Below are 21,191 nucleotides of genomic sequence, written 5' to 3'. Positions count from 1 at the left end.
ATTTATTTTTTCCAATGAGATGTACCAAAAGTAAATACTTTTTCAAAAAATATATTTTTTAACAATAAAAATTACCCCAAGATCAATTACATTGGTTGCATATTTTCAGAGATACTTTAATTCAAAAATTGACAGACATGAGATTTCATACTTTCTGTCTTGTTTTATGGTCTGTTGGCATTGTTAAATTAAACTTAATTTTGACTCAGTCCAAAGAATATTGGATAGTAAATGGAGAATTTACCCCATTGTTTTCAAAAATCCTATGTTCTTCGATTATTTCTTTACATTTACATTAATTATTTAATTACTTTTTTACTTGAATTATTTCTTCATTTTTTGTGCTGTTCTTTTTTTATCTCATTGTTTGATGAAGACTTTTTATTACTATGTATTCAAAATTATTTTCTTTCAGCTGATAGCAGAGGTAGTGCTGACTCAAAAGATGGAGGTGAAATCTAGAGTAAAGCCAGGCTGCCCACTGAGTCTGCTTCTGTTCTCCTTATACAGACTTGGTCTCTCTGACTTAGAGAAAGAGTTGTAATGTCGAGTCCAGTTGGAGACAACAAACATTTAATTACTAATATATCTATCTATGATACTCGAGAATAATTTTTGTTGCTTCTTCTTAGAAGTATCAGGTCATTGACTGTAGCTGCTACAATTTCATTCCCTAGATTTTTTTCGTATGTTAGGTTAAACCTCCATTGAGCTGTTGCTTTGCATTCAAAGAAAAGGATGGCTGTTTCCTCCTCATTACATAATCTGCAGATGGGATCATCTTTGTATATGCCCATGTTGTGTAGATGTTTTCCCAGATGCCAGTGGCCAGTTAGTATTCTATATTTCTTTTTGTTATCCCAAGTATAGGTTCGGGGCCTATGAATGATCTTGCAGATCATCCTCTGGCCAGTCTGTCTGCTTTCTCGATACCCAAAATTCCTCTAAGCCCTGGTAACCAAGATATCATCAGGTTGTTGTGTTTCCCCAGGTTTTGGAGATTTTGAATGCATTCACTGACTAATTTTGATGTGATTTTTTTACATGCTAATTCTTTAATGGCTGCTTGGCTATCAGATCTTATAAGGATTTTCTTGCCAGTGTAACGTACATCTTTTAAGATTTTCCAGAGCACAAGAGGGTTAATGTTTAGAAGAATTAAATGTTTAAAAAAATTGATTTGTTAACATAACACTGTTTAAAAGTTTTGATCTAACCTCCTCACACAACAGGAGAATCGATTTATCTGGTTTTGCACAAATATTTAATTATTATTTACTCAGTGGGAAAAAAGAATAAAATGAAAGTTGGTTGTGTATCTAAATTAAAACAAGGATATAAAAAATATAAAAACATTTATTTATTTCAAATAATATAATATTGATTATTTATTTTTGAGAGTCAGAATCTCTGTCATTTCTCCGATTGTAACTTCTCTCCAAACCTGGAATAAAAGAACACCGAAGAAGGATTTATTAGTTATTTGAATAGTAGCAACTGGGAAAATTTAGTCAGTTACGTGCTGTAATTAGATAATTACAGAAAAAATTTAAATTTAAGAATTAAACTAAAGTTAAGTTAAAAGTTAGGAATGTATATTTTTATTTGGAATATTTTTATCATTATTAAAATACAAATACACTACCCATCAAAGCCGACCACCTGGGTTGTGCACGAAAAATGGCCAACATTTCAAAGTGGCTATTTTCTGTTTTTTTTTTGTTTTTTTTACCACAATAAACCTATCGTTTCAATACATTATTCGAAGCAAAACTGCCACAACACCTCTGAAATAGGAAGAAAAAGTTGAATTTCCGTGATGAAGTAAACAAGTGATTATCGAAGCATTCCGCACCCTAAAAGGTCAAAGTAAGAATTGTCACTTCCTGTAATATGCTTTGTTCCATGTTACTTTTTTTTTTTAAGTCCTCGGAACAAAAGTTGTAGAGTGTAAAATTTGCAAAAACATAACTGTTCAAAATTTCTTGAAAATCGGGAGATAGAGTGATTGGTTTTTTCCATGAGCATGTAAAAACCATGTTTTTTGTCCAAAAATCATGAATAGCTCAAAAAGCTGTTCAGAAATCGGGAAAGTGGAAGGTGACCAATAGAAAGCTTATTAAAATTTCCTATCAATTAGGACGCCTCTCCAAAGTTGATTTCCTGGCTCCACAGCTCAATTTGAAGTTTTCATAAATAGCGCAAAAATTAATATGTTCCATGAATGACTGAAGCTAGGAAAATATTTTTCAAAAAATCTTCAGGCTAAAATTTTTTGAAAAATGAGATCTAGCACAGGTCTGTGACAAAAGGCTGAGAAAATATGCACTGCCAAAATTGGTTATTTTTTGCACAATTTTTTTTTGGGGGGGGGGCAGTGTAGTTTGAAAGTTAGTAGTTAGACATTCACTCAAAAATTAAAGGATTAATAATATATGCTTAAAAATTTAGATTGTACTTACTCATTATTTTGCTTTGAATCTATTTGCTTAATTATTCAACAGCATGAATCAATCCCAAGACGGAAGAATGCCAAGCAGTATAAACCGAACGAGAAAGAGATGAATATCCAACAGAAGGCAATCCAGAATCATAATCATATTTTAGTTTAATAAATTATGACAACATTGTTACCGAGTGGGTTTTTCTTTCTTCCTTGTATCCCACGGAAAGAGCAGCCTTTATATATACTTATTGGTCATTTCCTAGAATTAAAAATATATATAAATTTGGGTTTTAAGAACACAAGTTTTACATATAAAGTGAGGAAAAAAATAGCAGCACTACAGAAATAGTATATTGATTTAGAATAAAATAATCTGAATTAATAACCAGTCCAAGGTGTAGTCCTTAATTCAGTATAAATTATTTGAAATTATGAAATTAATTGAAATCAGCTGTTTCAAAAATAATTAAAAAATCATAAATCAGAAAGAATGTAAAAAAGAAAATCAAAGCACATTAATCATAAACGGTCAACATGTCACCATTTATGGAAATATTCAGTCAGCTTGTTAAAACAAATAAAAATAATAATAATAATAATAATAATATAAATTGAGTAAATTAAACAGAAATATTTTGATCCTATAGTTCCCACAAAAACAAATATCTGAAAATAAAGGATGTTTTTTTCATTCTACAAAATTTTCTGTAATGTTCAAGACAAAATAAAGTTGACGATTGAATCTGGGACATCACTGAATGCCAGAAGATTCACTGAGGAAAACAACATATTTCTCTATCGGTGAAACCAAAACGTGAATAGAATATTTGAAATAAAAATATTAAGACATCCCTCCAATAAAAAGTGCTTCATACAATTAAGACAGAAAATTTATTTGAAAAAAACAACTTTCAACATGATCAATAGTTCTATCTATTAGAAAAGGAAAAATCGCTTAAAATTTTCTCTTTCTATATGTGATTCAATCTCGCTTTAAGATTCTCAAATTGAGGGGGATGAGAATTTATTGGATAACATGCAAATTGACAAATGTTTTACGTTTAGATATCGACCGGCAAACAATGCTCAGCGATTATAACAATGATCAAAAGTTTGGCTCCCCATTAGCAATAAATAAAAAGACATCGTGAAAGTTACTGATACCCAAGTTTATTTAAGATGTATTTTAGAGCTATGAATACATTAAAGACTTACCGTGACACCAGTTTGACCAGCGCCCAATGAAACCGACAACCACTTTCTTCAATCCAATAAGACATCAATGTACGCAATCTTTTCCACCTTCAGAATGTGAACAACAATAGCCACAAATTGAAAGCATTTTTCCTTGACATAATGGACAAAATTATGACATTTTTAAAATTATTATTTGAAGAACGACATTAGACAATTAGGATAAAAACATAATATACATCTGACCCCTGTTCACTCAAACTCTGCTCATTTTGAAAGGTTATTTGACCACTTAACTCCACCAGCTTCCCAAGAAGATATTTCTTGGAAGAACTTATCAGACATGAAAATCAGTTCTGGTCTTTTAAAATTGCTAGAAAAACAGACATCATTGTATTAAGCATTTGGTAAAAGAAAGATTGCAATGATCGATTTCCGTTATTCAAAGAATCCTAACAATTGAAAATACTTACAGAGACCAAAAGCAAGTTGCCTTCATAAACGTAAATTTCACCATTAATTGAAGCTGTTTTAATAGAGGATGCACTTCAACATTAAAATATGGGAAAAGTTTATTAATTATTGAATCATCTCAAAAAAATTACAAACTTATGTCAATAAAGCAGGAAACAAAATACCATTTCTATTATTCCAAATAGTCATTGTATAAACTTCCAATTAAGACATTTTTTTGGAAAAGAACAAACAAAATTGATTGTAAAGTGGAAAAATTGCCATGATTTATAAGCTTAACCATACTGTTATCAGGTACAAATATGTACCTTTAAACTGAAAAAACTCGAACTTGAAAATAAATCTTCATGGTTTGATTTGATGACATCTAGTTGATTTCTTCTTAGTTTCTTGCAAAAATGAGTTCTTCTAGACCTCTATGAATTTTCAAATGATGATAAACTGCAAAATTGAAATTTGCAGCTCTGACGCACTCCTCAGTAAATTTAATAAGTTAGACAATGCATAATAAACTGGAGTTAAAACACTTCGCATCCACAAAAGTCAATTTACAAATCAATTTTAATCCAATCGACACTTCACTTCATCGTAAAATATATTTTCCTCTAGACACTGGAATTCAAACTTTTCACATTCAAAATTAAAATTTATGCATGCTTTATTTGTAAAAAAAACTATGTAGGAGAAATCAGGAAAATAATCAAACCAAGCAGATTAACTGCAGCAAAGCTGATTTTCTTTAATAACACCGTCAGCGTCTACAGCTCAGAATGAAGGCTGAACTTTTTTATTAAAAAAATTGCTTATCGGAAGAACTTTGCACAAGTTGTAAAAGTATATTACTAAATAATTAAACCACAATGTTTAAATTTTAATTAAAAATAAAAATCTCTTTTTATCAGCTTTTTATATTTCTTGTGAATGAAATACACTTCGTCTCAGGTATTGAATCTATCAGAAACAAGTTGGACGACTGAGAAAAAAATAATAACTGCCTAAATTTGTTTTGGACACTTCGAAGAAATCGCTTTCAAAATAACACAGATTGTTGCCAATTCCTCAAGAACCCATGAAAATATTTAATTAACAAAATAAATTATAAACGACTAAAGAAATGTTTTTGTTCTTTACAATTAAGCACTTATTCAATATAAGGACAAGGACAAGTGTTTTATTAAACATTTTCATCAATGTTTATTTAATTGAGTATTGTAACTGTAACTGTTGACACTTTCGGTGTCTTTAAACCATTTTTTTAATTTTCAGGATGAAAAAAATCCAATTCACCACAGAAATGCCTAATATTAGAGGAAAAACGGAAAACCTATTTTTAAGTGTTGAAAAACATGGGTTTTTTGTCATCCTTACCATCACAATCCTCCAGTTAAAAATAAGTTCTGTTGTTTTTCCAAAGTAAATTTGTACCACAGAAGTACCCTAAACTTGGTAAACCACTGTTAAAATGCCTCATTAAGAATCAAGAAAGAAAATATATCATACCTGAACCACTGGACAAAACAAAGTACACTCTGAAAATCTAACAATTCTCAACATTGAAAACATTACCTGCATTAAAAAAAATAATAATAATTTTAAAAAAATACAAAAAAAATAAAAACGATTTTCACAAGTTGATCTGGCCAAAATTAAAGAGCAGAATGGGACACTTTCAACATGAAGTTAGATCGTTGTGTAGCTTGACATTTTTTTCAACGTGATACTGGCCATTTTTGGTCAATTCACAAATTTTGACAGCATAATAGAAGTATCAAACTCGCCTCCCAGTAAGTGGTACCCATATCAGAACTGTGATCATTGTATGTTCTCTTATATAAAATAAGTTATGTGAAACTTCCCTATAACGGACATTCTTGGCAAATAAAATATTGTCTGCTATTCAAACTGCTTTTTGGGACGAGTGAAATTTTTTTTAGTATTACAAGATGGGCTACAATGGAGATTGCAATAAATAAACACTTTTGAAACAGCGAGGATTTTTTGCTTTTTCTCTGACCAGAGTATTTTTCAAATTTTCTGAGCATATTTGAAACTTTTGCTCTTTGACAACGCTCAATTTTGAACAGCATCATTTTACCACAAGTGCTCTAAAAAAATAAGGGTGTCTCATTCAAATTAAAAATGTTTTTTGGGTTCAAAGTCTGTGTAATATTGTTTAAGTTTTTCCAACATTTTGTACAACCTTGGTCCTTCCTTTTCACAAATGGTCTTAAAGAAATCTTACGCCATGTTCCTAAATTTTCTCGAGCCAACCTAAAGATTCTATAAAATCCATTTTGCCCTAACGGTTTTGTAATTTCTAAGCCCTTTTCTCTGATAAGTACCAGACAGTGGTATTTTACACGCCAAGCAAAGCAAAAACTTTTAAAAATGTCTTGGTCTGACATTTTAGGAATTTGGCCATTTCCGAGCTTGTAAAATTATTTTAAAGTTCTATTTTGTTTTTTTAGAATTTCATTTGCCTGTCTTTTCGATGGACTCTTAGTTTTTCACTTTCATTATATTTATTTTTTCTTTAAGTATCAAATGTACTGAAGTACTTAAACTTGTTTATAAAATCTAGGAATGTTGCCGAACAAAACAAAGGAAACGGAGTTTCTCAGAAAACCGTTCATTTTCTAGAGGCTTCTGTCATATTTTGGGAGAATTTTAGCCAGGATACAGTCAAAAAAAGCTGTCCGCATCTGTTATTGGGAGTGTCTGCTTTATAATTTAAAGTGAAAAAACTAATGGGATGACGCCAGGGGATCAGAATTTGTCCAGTCAAGGGAGGTGTCTGCTAATTTTCCCTGTAAAGTGAGGAATGTGTTTTTTATCAAAAGAAGTTAAAAACAACGGAATATTTTGAAAAGACAAGACAATATAGAAGAAACCACACTTAAGAGAAAAATAGCTGAACTAGCTCTTTTCAGACACAACCATAATGAAATTGGCAATTATTTTCAATAAATAATTCAGGTAATAAAATAATCAAATTCCATACTCCAAGTAGTCTGCTGTATGCTGCATGAAGAACTGGACATATCTGAAATATCAGATAAAGCAAAGAAACAGCCTCCTTTCACTAGAAAGCATTTCCTTTATACATATTACATACATATTATTAAGAAAAGTGAAATATTACTTAGATCGTTATAACTGCCACACAAAGTTGACCTTTTAAATGTAAGTGCTTTCGAGGAAAGGTGAGAGGATTTCACAAGGTCCAATGTGAGTTATAGTCACACTCATCAAAAGATTAATACTAAATAAAACCAATTGACAAAGTTTCACTTATACTTTATTATAATTGATACTACTTTTACAGTTTACATATTAAGGGCAATTCACAAAAATCAGTAAGAGCGAAAGAGATGATGGGAGTAGCCAGAATACAAACATGACAAAAACGTCTTCCTCTTCCACACTTGAATCGTAAATATACTAATTTTGACATAAAAAGTTGAAAACAAACTATTCTCCAAAAATCAACCAAATTGAATCCAACATCGTCAACACAATGAAGTATGCATAGAAAAAGAAAATATCATCCACAATTTATTAAGAATGCCTAGGATCGCATAACATATATCCCAAATATGGTTACATAAACATTAAATTTAAGAGATTGTTTAAAATTGGAAACCCAGTCAACAGGAATATAAAAAAAAAATATTAAAAGAAGTTTAAAATACGCAAAAATTTTCTCCTTAATCTAAATGAAAACCAACCAAGATAATAAGAAAAGTCCTTGAATGATTTATTTCCTTACAATAAAAACTAATCCACTAGTACAATGAGAATGAAAAGTTAATGAAGATTATTGAAAATTACATTATTATTCCATTAATAACGACTGTTGGGTACTAATATTACTCACAGTCGGCTGCTTCAGAAAAAGCGAACTTCAATAATTCTTCCATCAACTCTCATTCCATCAAGCATATCTGTTCAAAATCATTAAGGAAAATAATAGAAGTATTATTAATATTTTAAATTTAAAAATGGTGTAAATCGGTTTTAAAGGATACTGATCCCCCTCTGGGCAACCCATTGGTTGGTAAACTGGACAATCCCCGTTTCCTTCCCCCTCATTTCAGCGAATTTCACGTCCCCTACGTCTCTGCATTTCTCCATCAGGATTTTCCCTGTAGTACCGGGAGGGAGCTGTAACAGAAGTTAAATCAATAAAGAAATTATTTATAAATGTTAAATTGATAAAAGACCAAAAGGCGGAAATACACTGGCTCCATTTGACCAATTCCACATCAACATTTTATTTCCTGTTGTGAGTTTTGACAGTGTCAATATTATTTTAAACCACGGCAGCCAAGTGGTCAACGTGATACTCTTGGCTATAGTCCCCCCCAGGGAGAAAAAGAAAGAAAGAGAAAGAAAAAAAAACCATACCATATCACTGAGTTCCTTGGCTAATATGCAAAGTTCATAAGGCCATAAAATAAAAAATAAAGGGTATCAACACTGTGCCGAACAGGCTGACAATCAACATGTCAAATTTACAAACATAAAAAAATTCATTTAAAATATTGTGTATAGATGATTAAACTTGTTATAAATGGTACACCACAATAATGTACTTGTCCTATAAAAATAAAATGGATAATATTATAAGACAACATCGACAGGTGCATAATTAAAAATATCAAGTTAAAAAACAAACTTAATAGCCTCACAAGACCTTAAAATAAAAATATTTTAAGATCTATTTCAATTTTACTTATTTAAACAAAAAACATTAATGAAAATTTAGCTGAATAATGATTGAAAACCAATCAAAATTAGCTAAGTAAAGAGCAACAATTTTTATTTTTTCTTTCTTGCAAATGTCGGCTTTAGTCTGTTTTTATTCTTACGTTGGAAATAATAATGGTGTCGGATTGCCACCCACCGCCGATTGAGCCTGTGTTTCCTCCCAGGTTCCTGTTGTCCCTTTGTGCAGCAAGACCTCCGGACGACCCTCCTTGGTTGAACCCGGAACCTCCAGTAAGAGCGGCTCCGAGCGAATCAAAATCTCTGCCACCACCTGAGTTTCCACCGAATGGATTGATGTTTCCAGCACCTGGAAAAAAAAAAATAAAAAACCCATCCATTACCACTCAATTCGAATGATTTTAAATGCCTAATGAAAATACAAAAAAAAAAAAAAATACCTGATGCAGCAGTACCTAAGAGTTGTGCAGCGAGAGGATTGGCACCACCTGTAAGAGCAGCTGCGGTGTTAAGACCAAGGGAATTTGCTGCGAGAGAAGTGATGTCCCCACTTCCACCACCCTGAGCTCCAATAAGGTTTCCGACTAAATAAAAATTAAGAAATAAATTGTATGAATTATGTTTTATTGTATCGGCTATTTATAATAAAACTACAAACTAACAAGGTTTTATCTCAAGTTTTACATTTTTTTAACGGCCTTGTGACATATATTAGCCACAGGAGACTTGATTGATACAGGAAAAATCTCAATATTTCATATCCTGATAAATTGTTAGAAAGAGCTGGTCCCTTGAAAAATTTCGTTAAATGTATAAAACCAATGCATTTCAGCCCTTTCGGTGATGCATATTTTTACCCCACATTCAAGATCGACAAAACATCTTATAATTCGCATTTTAGTAATGAAATCCCGATTAAACATATGAATAGAGTAAGGTATAAGGATGGACTGTGCTTTGTCACGGATACCACAGGTCTATTGTACCAGTGGTCGGTGTTTCCAGGATTATGTTTTTGTTACACCCGATGCCACTGACTAGATAAACCTCATTGCTCACTGCAATGAATATTGCTGATGAAGTATGGAAAAAGGTAATGGCAACCACAATAAAAAAAAATGCTTCAAAACTTGGCCGAGGCTGGCCATGGAACTGGAAAATGAAATCCAAGCCCCCATTGGATGGTATCTCTTGTCACAAAATGAAGAAAATATCAACAATTTTCAGAACTTTGTTCAGGTTGTTGCTTAAAGAAGATTAAATTTTAACTGAAAACAAATGATGTGGATGGTGAAGATGAAAAACCAGAGGAAGAAGTTCCGAGAATCAGCCCTACAGAGGCCAAGAAATTGATCACAAAAACTATTTACTCACATATATGCACAATACAATTGAAAAAATTAAAACTTTCGATAAAATGTATTTTTCATTCTTCACCTTTGATATACCATAATCTCGATCGTGAGCATGTCGATATATTGTACTTATCCTTCCTGAAGATACAATATAAGATTTAATTGTATATGCGTATTTTTTGGAGGAAGGGTAGCCTGGAAAAAAGCCCAGGGAATTAGCGGACCACAGGGTAACCACTAGGCTACTGTTGAATAGTGGAAAAATGCCACATAGGAGGTGATCCATCCATCAAGGAAATAAATGATCAAGCCTCTCCTCAGAGATAGAAGACCATGCAGAAAGGTGGCCTCCCTCTTCCGCAGATATGCCTTCAGCCTCATCCCCAGCTGAGCCTACCATCCCCACACAGATGCGGTATACTAGTTAGTAGGGGGTGATGTGTAGTGTATGTGCAAGTAATTCTGTTATAAAACTGATGAATAAGTAATGTGCTATTTTTATTTAATTTATTTAAATTCATACAAATATTACGTTTATTATATTTTTTGGGTTTGAATCCAGCGGCCCTGAATGTGAACCCAACCTTAATATCTCTTTTAAGTATTCTTGTTAATATCTTTGACTCTATATCCAATTGCTATCTATTGTGTTTTATTGAACAGTAATTTAAAAAAAAAAAAAAGCCTTAAATTAAATATGCACATTTATGCTTTATACTTTTTGTAATATTTACCTAATGCTGCAGCTGCTAAAGCAGGATTGTTAACTGCAGATAAAGCTGGGACTGGAGGTGGCATTGAAGAAGGTTGTGAGTTTGGTAAATTCCCTATAAATAAAGTCAATTAAGTACATACATTATATATACAACAAATCAATTAACAGTTATAATTGGCCACAATAGACAAATAAGACACTGAAATATTTATCCATTATAAACAGGAAAAATGCTGACAGTACCAAATCCTAACTAATAACGGTTATTAAATGCCAACTTAATTTTAAATTTTACATCATACTACTACATATTCAGTTCTTAAATGACCTTCAAATAAGCAGTATTTATGTAGGCAATATCTAATTGAAAAGAAAAGTGCCTCATAAAAATTTCAGTCATAAAATACACAAAAACAACCATTTTTTTATAATATAACACAACAGATTGGTAATCTAATTGCCTCGAAAGAGAGATAAAGAAGAAATTATGACAAATACTGTTTGCTAGGCATTTAAAGGAGGGGGGTCACCAATTTTAGCATTAAACTTTTTTATTAAACTAGAACTTTTCCTGCATCATTAGGAGTAAAAGATTTGCAATTTTGGACACCGGAAGTGCTCAAAATAATTTTTGAAAATTTTGGCCAAATTTTGTTAACTAATTTTTTTAAATGGAATTAGTTTTTTCTGTATTGCTTGGTGTAAAAAAGATTTGCTATTTTGAACATTGGAAGTGTTAAAAAATTGAAAATGTTGACCAAAAATTTTCATTAATTTTTTTTTTTAATAATAAACTAGGTTATGATTTTTCATTTGGTATAAATGATTGGCAATTTTAAATTTAAAAAATCCAAGAATTGGCTGACCCCTGAACAACTTGATTGTTATTACAGTGTAAATAATAGAAAATTTGATTTTAAAAAAAGTTTGATATATAGATAGTACTAAAGCCCATTACTATAAATTAGTGTATAACATAAATTAATTAATGTTTTTACGATATCAAATATTTTTTAGAATAAAAATGCCAACTTACTTGCAACATCTTGTAAGGGGACGCCATTAGCACCAAGGCCCATTCCAATGCCCTTCAACCCTTCTGGCAGTTTAGGAGGCAATCCATCATTTTTATCAACTCGGTCCATTCTGACTGACAGTCGTCTCTCATAAAGCATTTGATTGTTAAGCATTGAAATTGCCTGCACCGCTTCAACTGGGTGTTCATATTCGACCACACCAAATCCACGACTCTTTCCTTCTTTGTCCAAACTTATTTCGGCGCTGATCACTCTACCGGCGAGTCGGAATACTTCTTTAAGTTTTTTGTCATCGACTTTGTAATCCAACTGAAAAATAATTTATTTGTATAATTCATTGATTGTATGATTCATGATATATAAGCGCTGATTATATGTAAACAGCTTACATTGGCTACAAAGCATCGAGGTACAAGGGGCCCATTAATATTAAGGGATTCCAAGAACTGTGAACTTAATCCATATGTATTGCCCCATTTACTGTTAGAGCCAGGAGGACCGTTCACCAAAGATGGGATGTCATTCCAGTTTCCTCCACCTCCTCGTTCCATATCACGACGTCCACCTCTATCACCACCCCTTGGGATGATCCGTCCATATTTATCTCTATCACTGTCATCCTTAATAAAATATTCAAAAATGTATTATACGATACATCGCACAAAAACATATTTTTAGAAAAATGGGACTATATCAAAGACAGTATTTATATTGATTTTTTTAAAGTACCTCTTTAACAACAAGTTTTCTTCCTTTTAAGTCGTATCTATGCATTTTTTCAACAGCTTCTTTTGCCATTTCACTTGAAGCAAATTCAATTATGCCAACACCCCTTGCTTTATCATTTTCATCGACAAAAAGTTCGACAAATGAAACTTCTCCAACTAAAAATCACGAAATATTCATCATACAAGACAGAAATAAAAATAGTTACCACCAGTAAATATTCAATGTTTAACTGTAAAATACCTTGTTCCCTAAACAGATCTTTTAGTTCTTGCCAGCGGTATTCATACGGTATGTTTGAAACCAAAACTCGATTTCCTCGTTTTTTCCCACGAGGACTGCGGTCTCGATCTCCACCACCAGAAAACCGACTCTGCCTTTCCCTTCGTCCTCTCCTGTCTCGATCCCTTTCTTCATCACCTCTGTCCATACCTCCTCCACTAATAAACAATCATGAATGAGTAAACCAATAATCTAAATAATTAAAAAATCATACGTTAGAGAAAAAAAATTCTTAATGTTTATGAATCACAACTTTTGTATTGGGCTGAAAATTAGTGAGCCCTGTGATCATCACTGATTAACCTGATCTTATTTAAATGTACATACTCATATATTGCAGATAAAAACTGCCTAAGGTAATAAAAGCTACCAGATTGTTGATAAGTTTAGAACCTATTGTGGACAAGGCACAATATTTAATTTCAAGAGTTCAAATATAAAATTTGAAAAGAACTCCAAACTTTTAATAATTAAGTCAAAAGTTTGAAAATTGGCCAAAAATCGTGGAACCAGTGCGTAAGAGGTGGTGTTGGTCTTACTTTACATAGAATATAATTTCCTACGTTTGTTTTGAAGAGTTTAACACTGATAACTTTAAAAAACGTTTAAACGTTTAAAAAACTTTTTTTTCTCAAAAAAAGTTATATAAAAAATGCATATCTCAGCAACGGATTAAGATAAAAGCGTGTGGTTGGTCTCATTCTACTCAAAATTTAATGATCGAATAGGTTTTATTCAATATGTATTTTGAGACACTGAGCCATTTGGGAGTAATTCTTGAAAAAGTTTTTAAAAAACACTATTTTTAGAGGTTTGTGTGTTTTTCTCATAGAAAGCTGAGGACCTATGTTCAGAATTTTTTTTTGTTCAAGATGAAATTTCTTATAAATCCTCAAAATATCTTCGTTTAGTTTGGGCCCATCCTGTATATAAAGATTTCATAATAAATTGAAGCAACAAATTTAATGTGTTGAGTTTTAAGATGTGAACAGCGTGTTATTCAATTGTACCCGATCACCCTGTTCACAAGGCAAACCCATCACTGAAGATGGCAAACTTCTGGTAGGATTGGCAAAAACTGCTGTGGGTCTAAAAGGTGAAACAAGAGAAAAGGTAGGCCAGGATGAACAGAAACGGCCAAATTGTCCATTAATACTTTACATAACTTAATGCCATTTTCCTTGTTGCAACAACTGCCGTTTGTTATTCAATCTGTGAAAGTTATGTTACGGTCTAAGATGTGATCAGCTAATAGTTTATCATACCAGGTCACCCTTGGCAAGGCAAACCCTTGGCAAACATGGCAAAAAGCTGAAATATGTCTAACAGAGAAAACTAATGAAAAGGGCAGACCAGGATGAACAGAAACGACCAAACTTTCGATACTCGATGCAACTGAATTCTATTTTTCATTGTGTTGAGCTCCAAGATGTAATCAGTTTATACAATAATTCGATCGAACCAGTTCATCCTGTTCACAAGTGAAATCCTCCACTAGATGGAAAAATGTTGAAATGCAACTAAAATAAAGCAACCAGTAAAAAGGGTAAAACAGAATCAACAGAAACGATCAAATTTAAATACACGGAAAAAGTGTATTAAGTTGAAAAAATATTGTAGGCAATTTGGTCATTTCTGTTTTAGCAAATTTCCTCTTTTAAACTTAACCATATTACTCTACCCAACTTAATGCCATTTTCCCCAGTTAATACAACTGTCGCTTGTGATATTCAATCTGTGAAAATTATGTTGAGTTCTAAGATGTGATCAGCTTGTTGTTTGATTGTATCCAATCATATTGGACACAGTAAACCCACCGCTGAAGGTGGCAAAACGCTAAAATGTTTCTAAAGAAATCAACTTGCAAAAAGGGTAGACCAGGATAAACAGAAATGACCATATTTTTAAACAAGGAAAATTGCATTTAGTTGCAAAACATATTACAGGCAATTTTGTTGTTTCTTTTCATCCTCATCAGCTTTTTTAGCAAGTTTGCTCTTTTGAAGTTGGCTATAATACTCGACACAACTTAATACCATTTTTCCTAGTTAACACATCTGTTGCTTGTGGCATTCCATCAGTGAATATTATGTTGAGTTCTAAGATGTGATCAGTTTGTTATTTGATAATACCCGATCATCCTGGACACAGCAAACCCACTGCTGAAGATGGCAAAAGGCTTAAATCTATCTAAAGAAAGCAACTAGCAAAAAGGGTAGACCGGGATAAACAGAAATCACCAAATTTCAAACAAGGAAAAATTGTATTAAGTTGCAAAAAAATATTACAGGCAATTTGGTCGTTTCTGAAGTTTGATGGTGCCAAATCATCCTGTTCAAGGAAAATCCATCGCTGAAGATGGTAAATCACTACAATCTGACTAAAGAAAGCAACCTGTCAAAAGGTAAGACCAGGATAAACAGAAATGAAAAAAATTGTAAAAAGGAAAATTTGTATTTGGTTGCAAAAATATTACAGGACAAAAATTTTGTCATTTCTTTTCATCGTCTGCCTTTTTCTGTAAAGCCCCCCATACACCTACGAACAGCTTCAGCTGTGCGAACAATTGTATAGTGTATGGCCATCAGTTGCAGAAATTCAAAACAGTCTGAAATTAATTGCACGAGTGGCGTTGCGCAGCTGTCGCTTCATGTATGGGCTCTAACGACTTATTGGTGTTACCATTTCTAGTAATTCACCAAAAGTTATGGGGTCCATTCGCAAATAATTTTTATAGTCAAGTGGTGAACTTAACTGAAGCTCTTTGAGGAGATTTGCATGGTTAAAAACAGATCTTTTCTTTAGCCACTCTTTCATCCGGACTCTTTGCTTCCTTTTTCTTTTTTTAACACCAACATCGGTCGCAATAGAAATTATTATAGCTAAACAGGCTACATTGTGAGACATCATGTTACCATTAAAACAAAACAAAAGCAACTGGAGTTTGCAAAAAAACGCATATAGTGTATGGGGGACCTTGTTTGCACAACAGCCTGTTGTACAACATACGTTTGCACAATTTGATCGTAGGTGTATGCGGGGGTAAGTTTCCTCTGACCACAACTTAATAGCATTTTTCCTTGTCAGTACAACTGCCGTTTGATTGTATCCAATCATCGTGGGCACAGCAAATCTACCGCTGAAGATGGCAAATTGCTGAAATGTGTCTAAAAGAAGAAACTGGCAAAAAGGGCCAGGCAGGATGAAGAATCGATCAAACCATAGAAATTCATTTTGTCATATTAAACAGCTGGCAATTGTACATCAAGACAAGCTACAACATGCAAACATATTCCAATACATGTGAAATACTAAAGCTAAATTAGTATGCTGCGTAGTTTTATAGCATATTTATTAATGTCACTGAAATGAAAATAATATTGTTGCATAATGGATTAAAGAAAGTACTTTTTCACGGTTTTCACCCAGGCCTATAAGTAAATCTAATTGATTTTTAAATAACCCTAAAAAGCGGTCTTGTATAAAACGTTTAATAATTTTCTTTTTGTTATTAATTTTATGTACAGATATGTATGCTGTGGGTTTTATGATTCGTAACTAACCACATTAGGCCGTTTTGAAACATGAAAAACCAACCCAAAATATGAAACGCGGGGGCCGCCAATTATATTAATCCCATATTTTATGAAAGTTTTAGACAAAAAGCGAGTTTTATGAGAATAAAGAAAAAGCCGGATAGAAAAAAAAAACGGCTGGTAGTCAACAAACGCAGCGGCGCGTTAAATAAAAGAGCGACAATCGTGGTCGTCTACGAAGTCGGAGGGAACTCCGCAGCCCCCGACGCCGCGTCGTTATTACTAATATTATACATTTAATACTTACTTTTCATTAAAATTCTCCTTTTCCGTCTTCATCGTAAGCTGAGTAGAAAGAGTAGAAAAGTCCTAGCTCAGAAACTAATTCGACTAAAATTATTCAATCGTACACCGACAGACGCCAAACCGAAAAATGGCTGCCCCAACACAATGAAGAATGGACTTGACTCGATAGCGGTACGCGAAAAGGTCAACAGAAAACGGCAAAACGCGGAGTTGTTCCAGTTGGACCGGTGCCGGCACAATAAACGTCCGCTGCCACATCTGTCGGAAACTAACGACAAACAGTCTAATGGTGATTCCGTCACTTTTTAACTCAGAGAGATTGTAAGTGATTTCTTTATTTCCTTAAAAAACAGTAATTTTGAAAATAAAAAATTACATTATTTAAAAATAAAAAATACATAAACAAGAAAACTAGACTGCTCAAAAATGAATAGGGATACTGACAATTTTGTAGTATTTACACCCTAACATTTTTATTTTATTTTTATTATAAATTGCATTAAAATTTATTACAAATTATTCTGTTTTGTTAATTGGAGGAAAATTGAATTAAGGTATTTTGAAAAAATGACAAAATAATGCACGCCCTAACCACTTGGCTACCGCAAAATGATACTATACTAGAACAACTAAAAAGTACATTTTATTTCCTTTTTTTAATTTTACATTTTTCTTAAATAGCCAATAAGACTACTACCCATTTTGGCTAAAATTTTCGAAAAGCTTTTTTTGAGAAGAATTCTTCCAATTCTAAATTCTCAAAAATGAATAGGGATATTGCCAATTTTATAGTGGCATACTGTTATCAAGGATGTCACAAATTTCATTAGGAATTTCACTCCATAGATGTTGCAACGCTTCTAGTCAACTGGCTACGGATGGTGATCGAAAATCTTCAGCACCGCATCCCACATGTGCTCAATGGGATTGAGACCTGGGAACATGGGGGTTAGTAGCAGATGGGAAATTTCCAGGTTTCCTAAACGTTGATGAACAACTCTGCCTCTATTAGGTCTGGCATTGTCATCCAGAAATCGAAAATCCCTACTAATGATATCCCTGGCTTGAGGGATGTATTCCTCGATATTTATTGGAAGAAACGGACTGGGGTGAGGTTACTTTCAACAATATGGAGTCCAGTTCGTCCTCCAGGGTAAATCCCAGCCCAGCCTCCTCTAAACTGCACTGAAGGGAGCACGAATTTGGGCATTGTATGCATCCTGTTCTCGGTAGGCTCTTCGGCGCCTGTATTCAGACATAAACGCGACTCCTCAGTAAACATAACAGCATTCCAATTGCTGTTCTCTTCTAGGCGCTCGCTGCACCCTATTCTGCTTATTGCTGGTGTTGAGCTGTTTCTGCAGGCTGTCTCAATACGGTTTAAAATCCGGGGGAACAATGGAAGCGTTGCGATATCGCCTCGTCAGATTTTCCCTTATTCTCTGCAAATCTGTATTAATGGGGAAACTTTACTTCACTCGAGGGCAGCAGAAAAATCTTCGAGGAGTTAATCGCTCGAAAACCTGAGTTCTGATGGATTACAAAATTACATTTTAAAAACACACGTACACGCAAATATATAGTGAAAACAAACTATTCGTCTCAAACTTGTTTTCTGCTTATGCAAAGCATAAGTATAAAATATCGGCCAAAAGAAAAACCATCGTTTCTTTGGGAATACTAGTTATTTCAAAGAATATCAATTTGCCTAAAGGCTTTCAGTGTAATGATCGTAATAATGGGATTAATGCGGTCACTAAACGGTTTATTGGCTTTCATTAATGACTCGGAACTTCAAGTTTTATTTATTAAATCGCTACAGTAAGCTATAAAAATTGCTATTATGTGGTGGGTCATGAGATAAAGATTTATATTAGCTTCAACAAGGGTTAAGCAAAATAAGTTTTAATTGATATAATGCCTTAACTATATGCTTTTCACAGTTAATATAGCAATAGCATATCAATGTTAAAATTATGTTATTTTAGGATCTGTGGCAGAGGCCTGACTCATTGACGATAATTTGGCTGAGGTGCGTTTCTAAGCGATGGCTATACCACATGATTATTAAGAAGAACGATACAATGCTTCCATAGAATTTAACATGGAAGAGCGGAATACGTCCTTTTTGATAAGAGCTACAGTCTCCAGCTGTCTGGGGATACTCCTCGTATCGGTTTGGCCAGAGAAGGATATGCATATATAGCCGTGCACTTATACTTGGGACAATATTACAGAATCCTACATCTCTGGGTTAAAAAAAATGGAGTGGATGAACTCCAGAGGTTCCAGACACTATAAACTTATGATTAACGAACCCTCGTCCTAAAAGTCAGGGGAGTGATAGGACTATATACCTCAAACTGTAGGTGTGTCATAGGTCACTAGCATCTTAGAAAACACCTATACATCATAAATGAGGACTCATTTGTAGGTGCAATGAGGAGGAAGAAATTGCCTTATCTTCCAACGTAAAACAATCGCTCAATGGAGACGTAAGCTGGGATATCAAGAGACCCAGGAATAACAATTACAGTAATGACAATAATCTTCTACCTCTTAAGAGAAGGATCGCGCCAATTGTACTGACCTAAGGGACCACGAAAATTTACGTTAAGACTGCAGTGTTTGGGAAATAAACACCCCCGTTTCCCAGCCTTCCGTCACCATCTTCTCTATATCGGCATAACCTCTCCTGCCCCAGTTTTCATTTTTTTCTTTTCCTTTTTATTCTGAGTGGAGGGTTATTTGTTTCTACTAGATGAGCATTGGTATGAAATGTACAATTAGCCAGAAGGCTAGAGTCTGGGGAATATAAAACCCTCGCTTTCTAGTCTTCCATCATCACCATCATCCCTTTCTAGGCATTTGCCACTCGTTGCCCAGTTTTCATTTTTTTCTTTTTATTCCGAGTGGAGGGTTATTCGTTTCTACTAGATGAGCATTGGTAGGAAATGTACAATTAGCCAGACGGCTAGAGTCTGGGGAATATAAAATCCCCGCTTTCTAGTATTCCATCATTATCATCCCTATATCGGCATAACCTCTCCTGACCCAGTTTTCATTTATTTCTTTTTCTTTTTTTTCCGAATAAAGGGTTATTTGCTTCTACTAGATTAGCATTAGTAGGAAAAGTACAATTAGCCACAAGGCTAGTCTGGGGAATATAAAACCCCGCTTCCTAGCCTTCCGTCATCATCCCTTTCGAGGCATTTGCCGCCCCTTGCCCAGTTTTCATTTTTGATCAGTCGGGGTATGAGTGTGACCAAGAAAATATGAGTCCAGTATATGGTTAATTCCTGACAGTACCCTTGTCGATTTTAATTATCGTAGTGATAGAAGTTAGGACTTTTTTTTCGAATGCTCTCAGAATAACGTTATCCGAAGTGGAGTGTTTTGTTGCTCCAGAAACTTTTCGTCAATAGTTGATCGATGGGTGTTGCCATCATGGATATAATGGCGTTTTTCATCATTGTTCAAGAATCGTTTTTCCTTTTATACCGGGTGGATGGTTATTTGCTTCTACTAAAAGATCATGTTTAATTGTTGACTTCAAAGACTTAAACAGGGGTGGTTTATCCTTTGGATGTTTCTGCGCTTTTAATTTGAAAGAACGAACTTTCTTAGTCTAATCGGGCTAGTATGAGAGTTTGATGTAGTAGGATTGATTGTTGGAATAAATTAATTACTAAACGGTCTACTTCTAATTCCTTGTCCTCTTCGGACTTTCCAGTATTTGATAAGTTTAAAAACACCATCAGTCATCTCACGCCATTTATAAATTAGTTTGTATTGTTTCTATAATCGTATTATTTGTCCTATTTGTGTGATGGATGGGAGTTCCTGTTTGTAGTAGCAGATACGATCAGGGATGAGGCTATTTTTAAAAGAAACAAACAAATCTAGGAGGAATTTTCCATTAAAACAATTATTTTTGACGCCATTAACTCTACGTTCTCTCATATTGTTAATTGTGGCAAAATAATAACACAATTTGTTTAATAATCGTTGATTGAAACCAAATGATAAAGGTGCAAGTAACATATACAAATTTATTACGTTTATAAGCACAAATGTATTAAAAGGAAATAAATAAATACGAATACATATTTTTTAATCTAAAAGAGAATTATGTCTATTGTATTAACACAGGGCATGGTTATTTTAAAGATAATCATCGGTTATAATCTAATCATTAAACACATTAAAATACATTGTTAGGAAGTCCACTGGACATAATAATTAATAATGAAGGGGACTCACATCATGATGTTGAAAATGTTCTGTTAATAAAGAAAATTCTATGCTACAGTATATTGTTGAACAACTTATAGTACTAACAAATTAAATATTCTATTAAAAAAATATTGTTTAATATCATTCATTTATCTT

At 33.3% G+C, this 21,191-nt stretch overlaps 2 protein-coding genes across 6 annotated transcripts in view; one reads left to right on the top strand and one right to left on the bottom strand.

Annotated features, from left to right (window-relative positions):
* LOC106666990 overlaps positions 1 to 564 on the top strand; it is a 72,740-nt gene extending 72,176 nt beyond the window's left edge. Inside the window, exon 4 of the mRNA XM_024230310.1 lies at positions 416 to 564. Within this exon, the coding sequence (XP_024086078.1) occupies positions 416 to 462 (47 nt within the window). The 3' untranslated portion in view covers positions 463 to 564. The remainder of the gene's footprint in view (positions 1 to 415) is intronic.
* Positions 565 to 1,338: 774 nt separating this feature from the next.
* On the bottom strand, positions 1,339 to 17,001 carry LOC106669146 (myelin expression factor 2). Of its 5 annotated transcripts, XR_001340885.2 has the most exons (12): positions 16,801 to 17,001; positions 12,919 to 13,115; positions 12,679 to 12,833; positions 12,339 to 12,569; positions 11,949 to 12,258; positions 10,932 to 11,024; positions 9,283 to 9,426; positions 8,986 to 9,191; positions 8,143 to 8,278; positions 7,992 to 8,058; positions 2,463 to 2,705; positions 1,339 to 1,444 (listed from the first exon to the last, which is right to left on the bottom strand). XR_001340885.2 is itself a non-coding variant. In XM_014398450.2 (10 exons), the coding sequence occupies exons 1-10, from the start codon at positions 16,830 to 16,832 to the stop codon at positions 8,003 to 8,005; spliced, it is 1,560 nt and encodes a 519-aa protein (XP_014253936.1). In that variant the 5' UTR covers positions 16,833 to 17,001; the 3' UTR covers positions 7,395 to 8,002. The 5 variants fall into 5 exon arrangements, 2 of the variants coding, with proteins under 2 accessions (XP_014253936.1, XP_014253942.1); XR_001340889.2 differs by lacking the exons at positions 1,339 to 1,444; positions 2,463 to 2,705 and having other exon boundaries at positions 7,395 to 8,058; positions 9,021 to 9,191; positions 16,801 to 17,000; XR_001340892.1 differs by lacking the exons at positions 1,339 to 1,444; positions 2,463 to 2,705 and having other exon boundaries at positions 7,395 to 8,058; positions 9,021 to 9,191; positions 9,298 to 9,426; positions 16,801 to 17,000.
* Between the last annotated feature and the right edge of the window lie 4,190 nt (positions 17,002 to 21,191).

This window comes from Cimex lectularius, unplaced genomic scaffold (genome assembly GCF_000648675.2).
Source record: "Cimex lectularius strain Harlan isolate CLEC.00 unplaced genomic scaffold, Clec_2.1 scaffold277, whole genome shotgun sequence".
NCBI lineage: Eukaryota > Metazoa > Arthropoda > Insecta > Hemiptera > Cimicidae > Cimex > Cimex lectularius.
The sequence above is the reverse complement of the archived record's forward strand: the minus strand, read 5'-3'. Positions and strand labels throughout refer to the sequence as shown.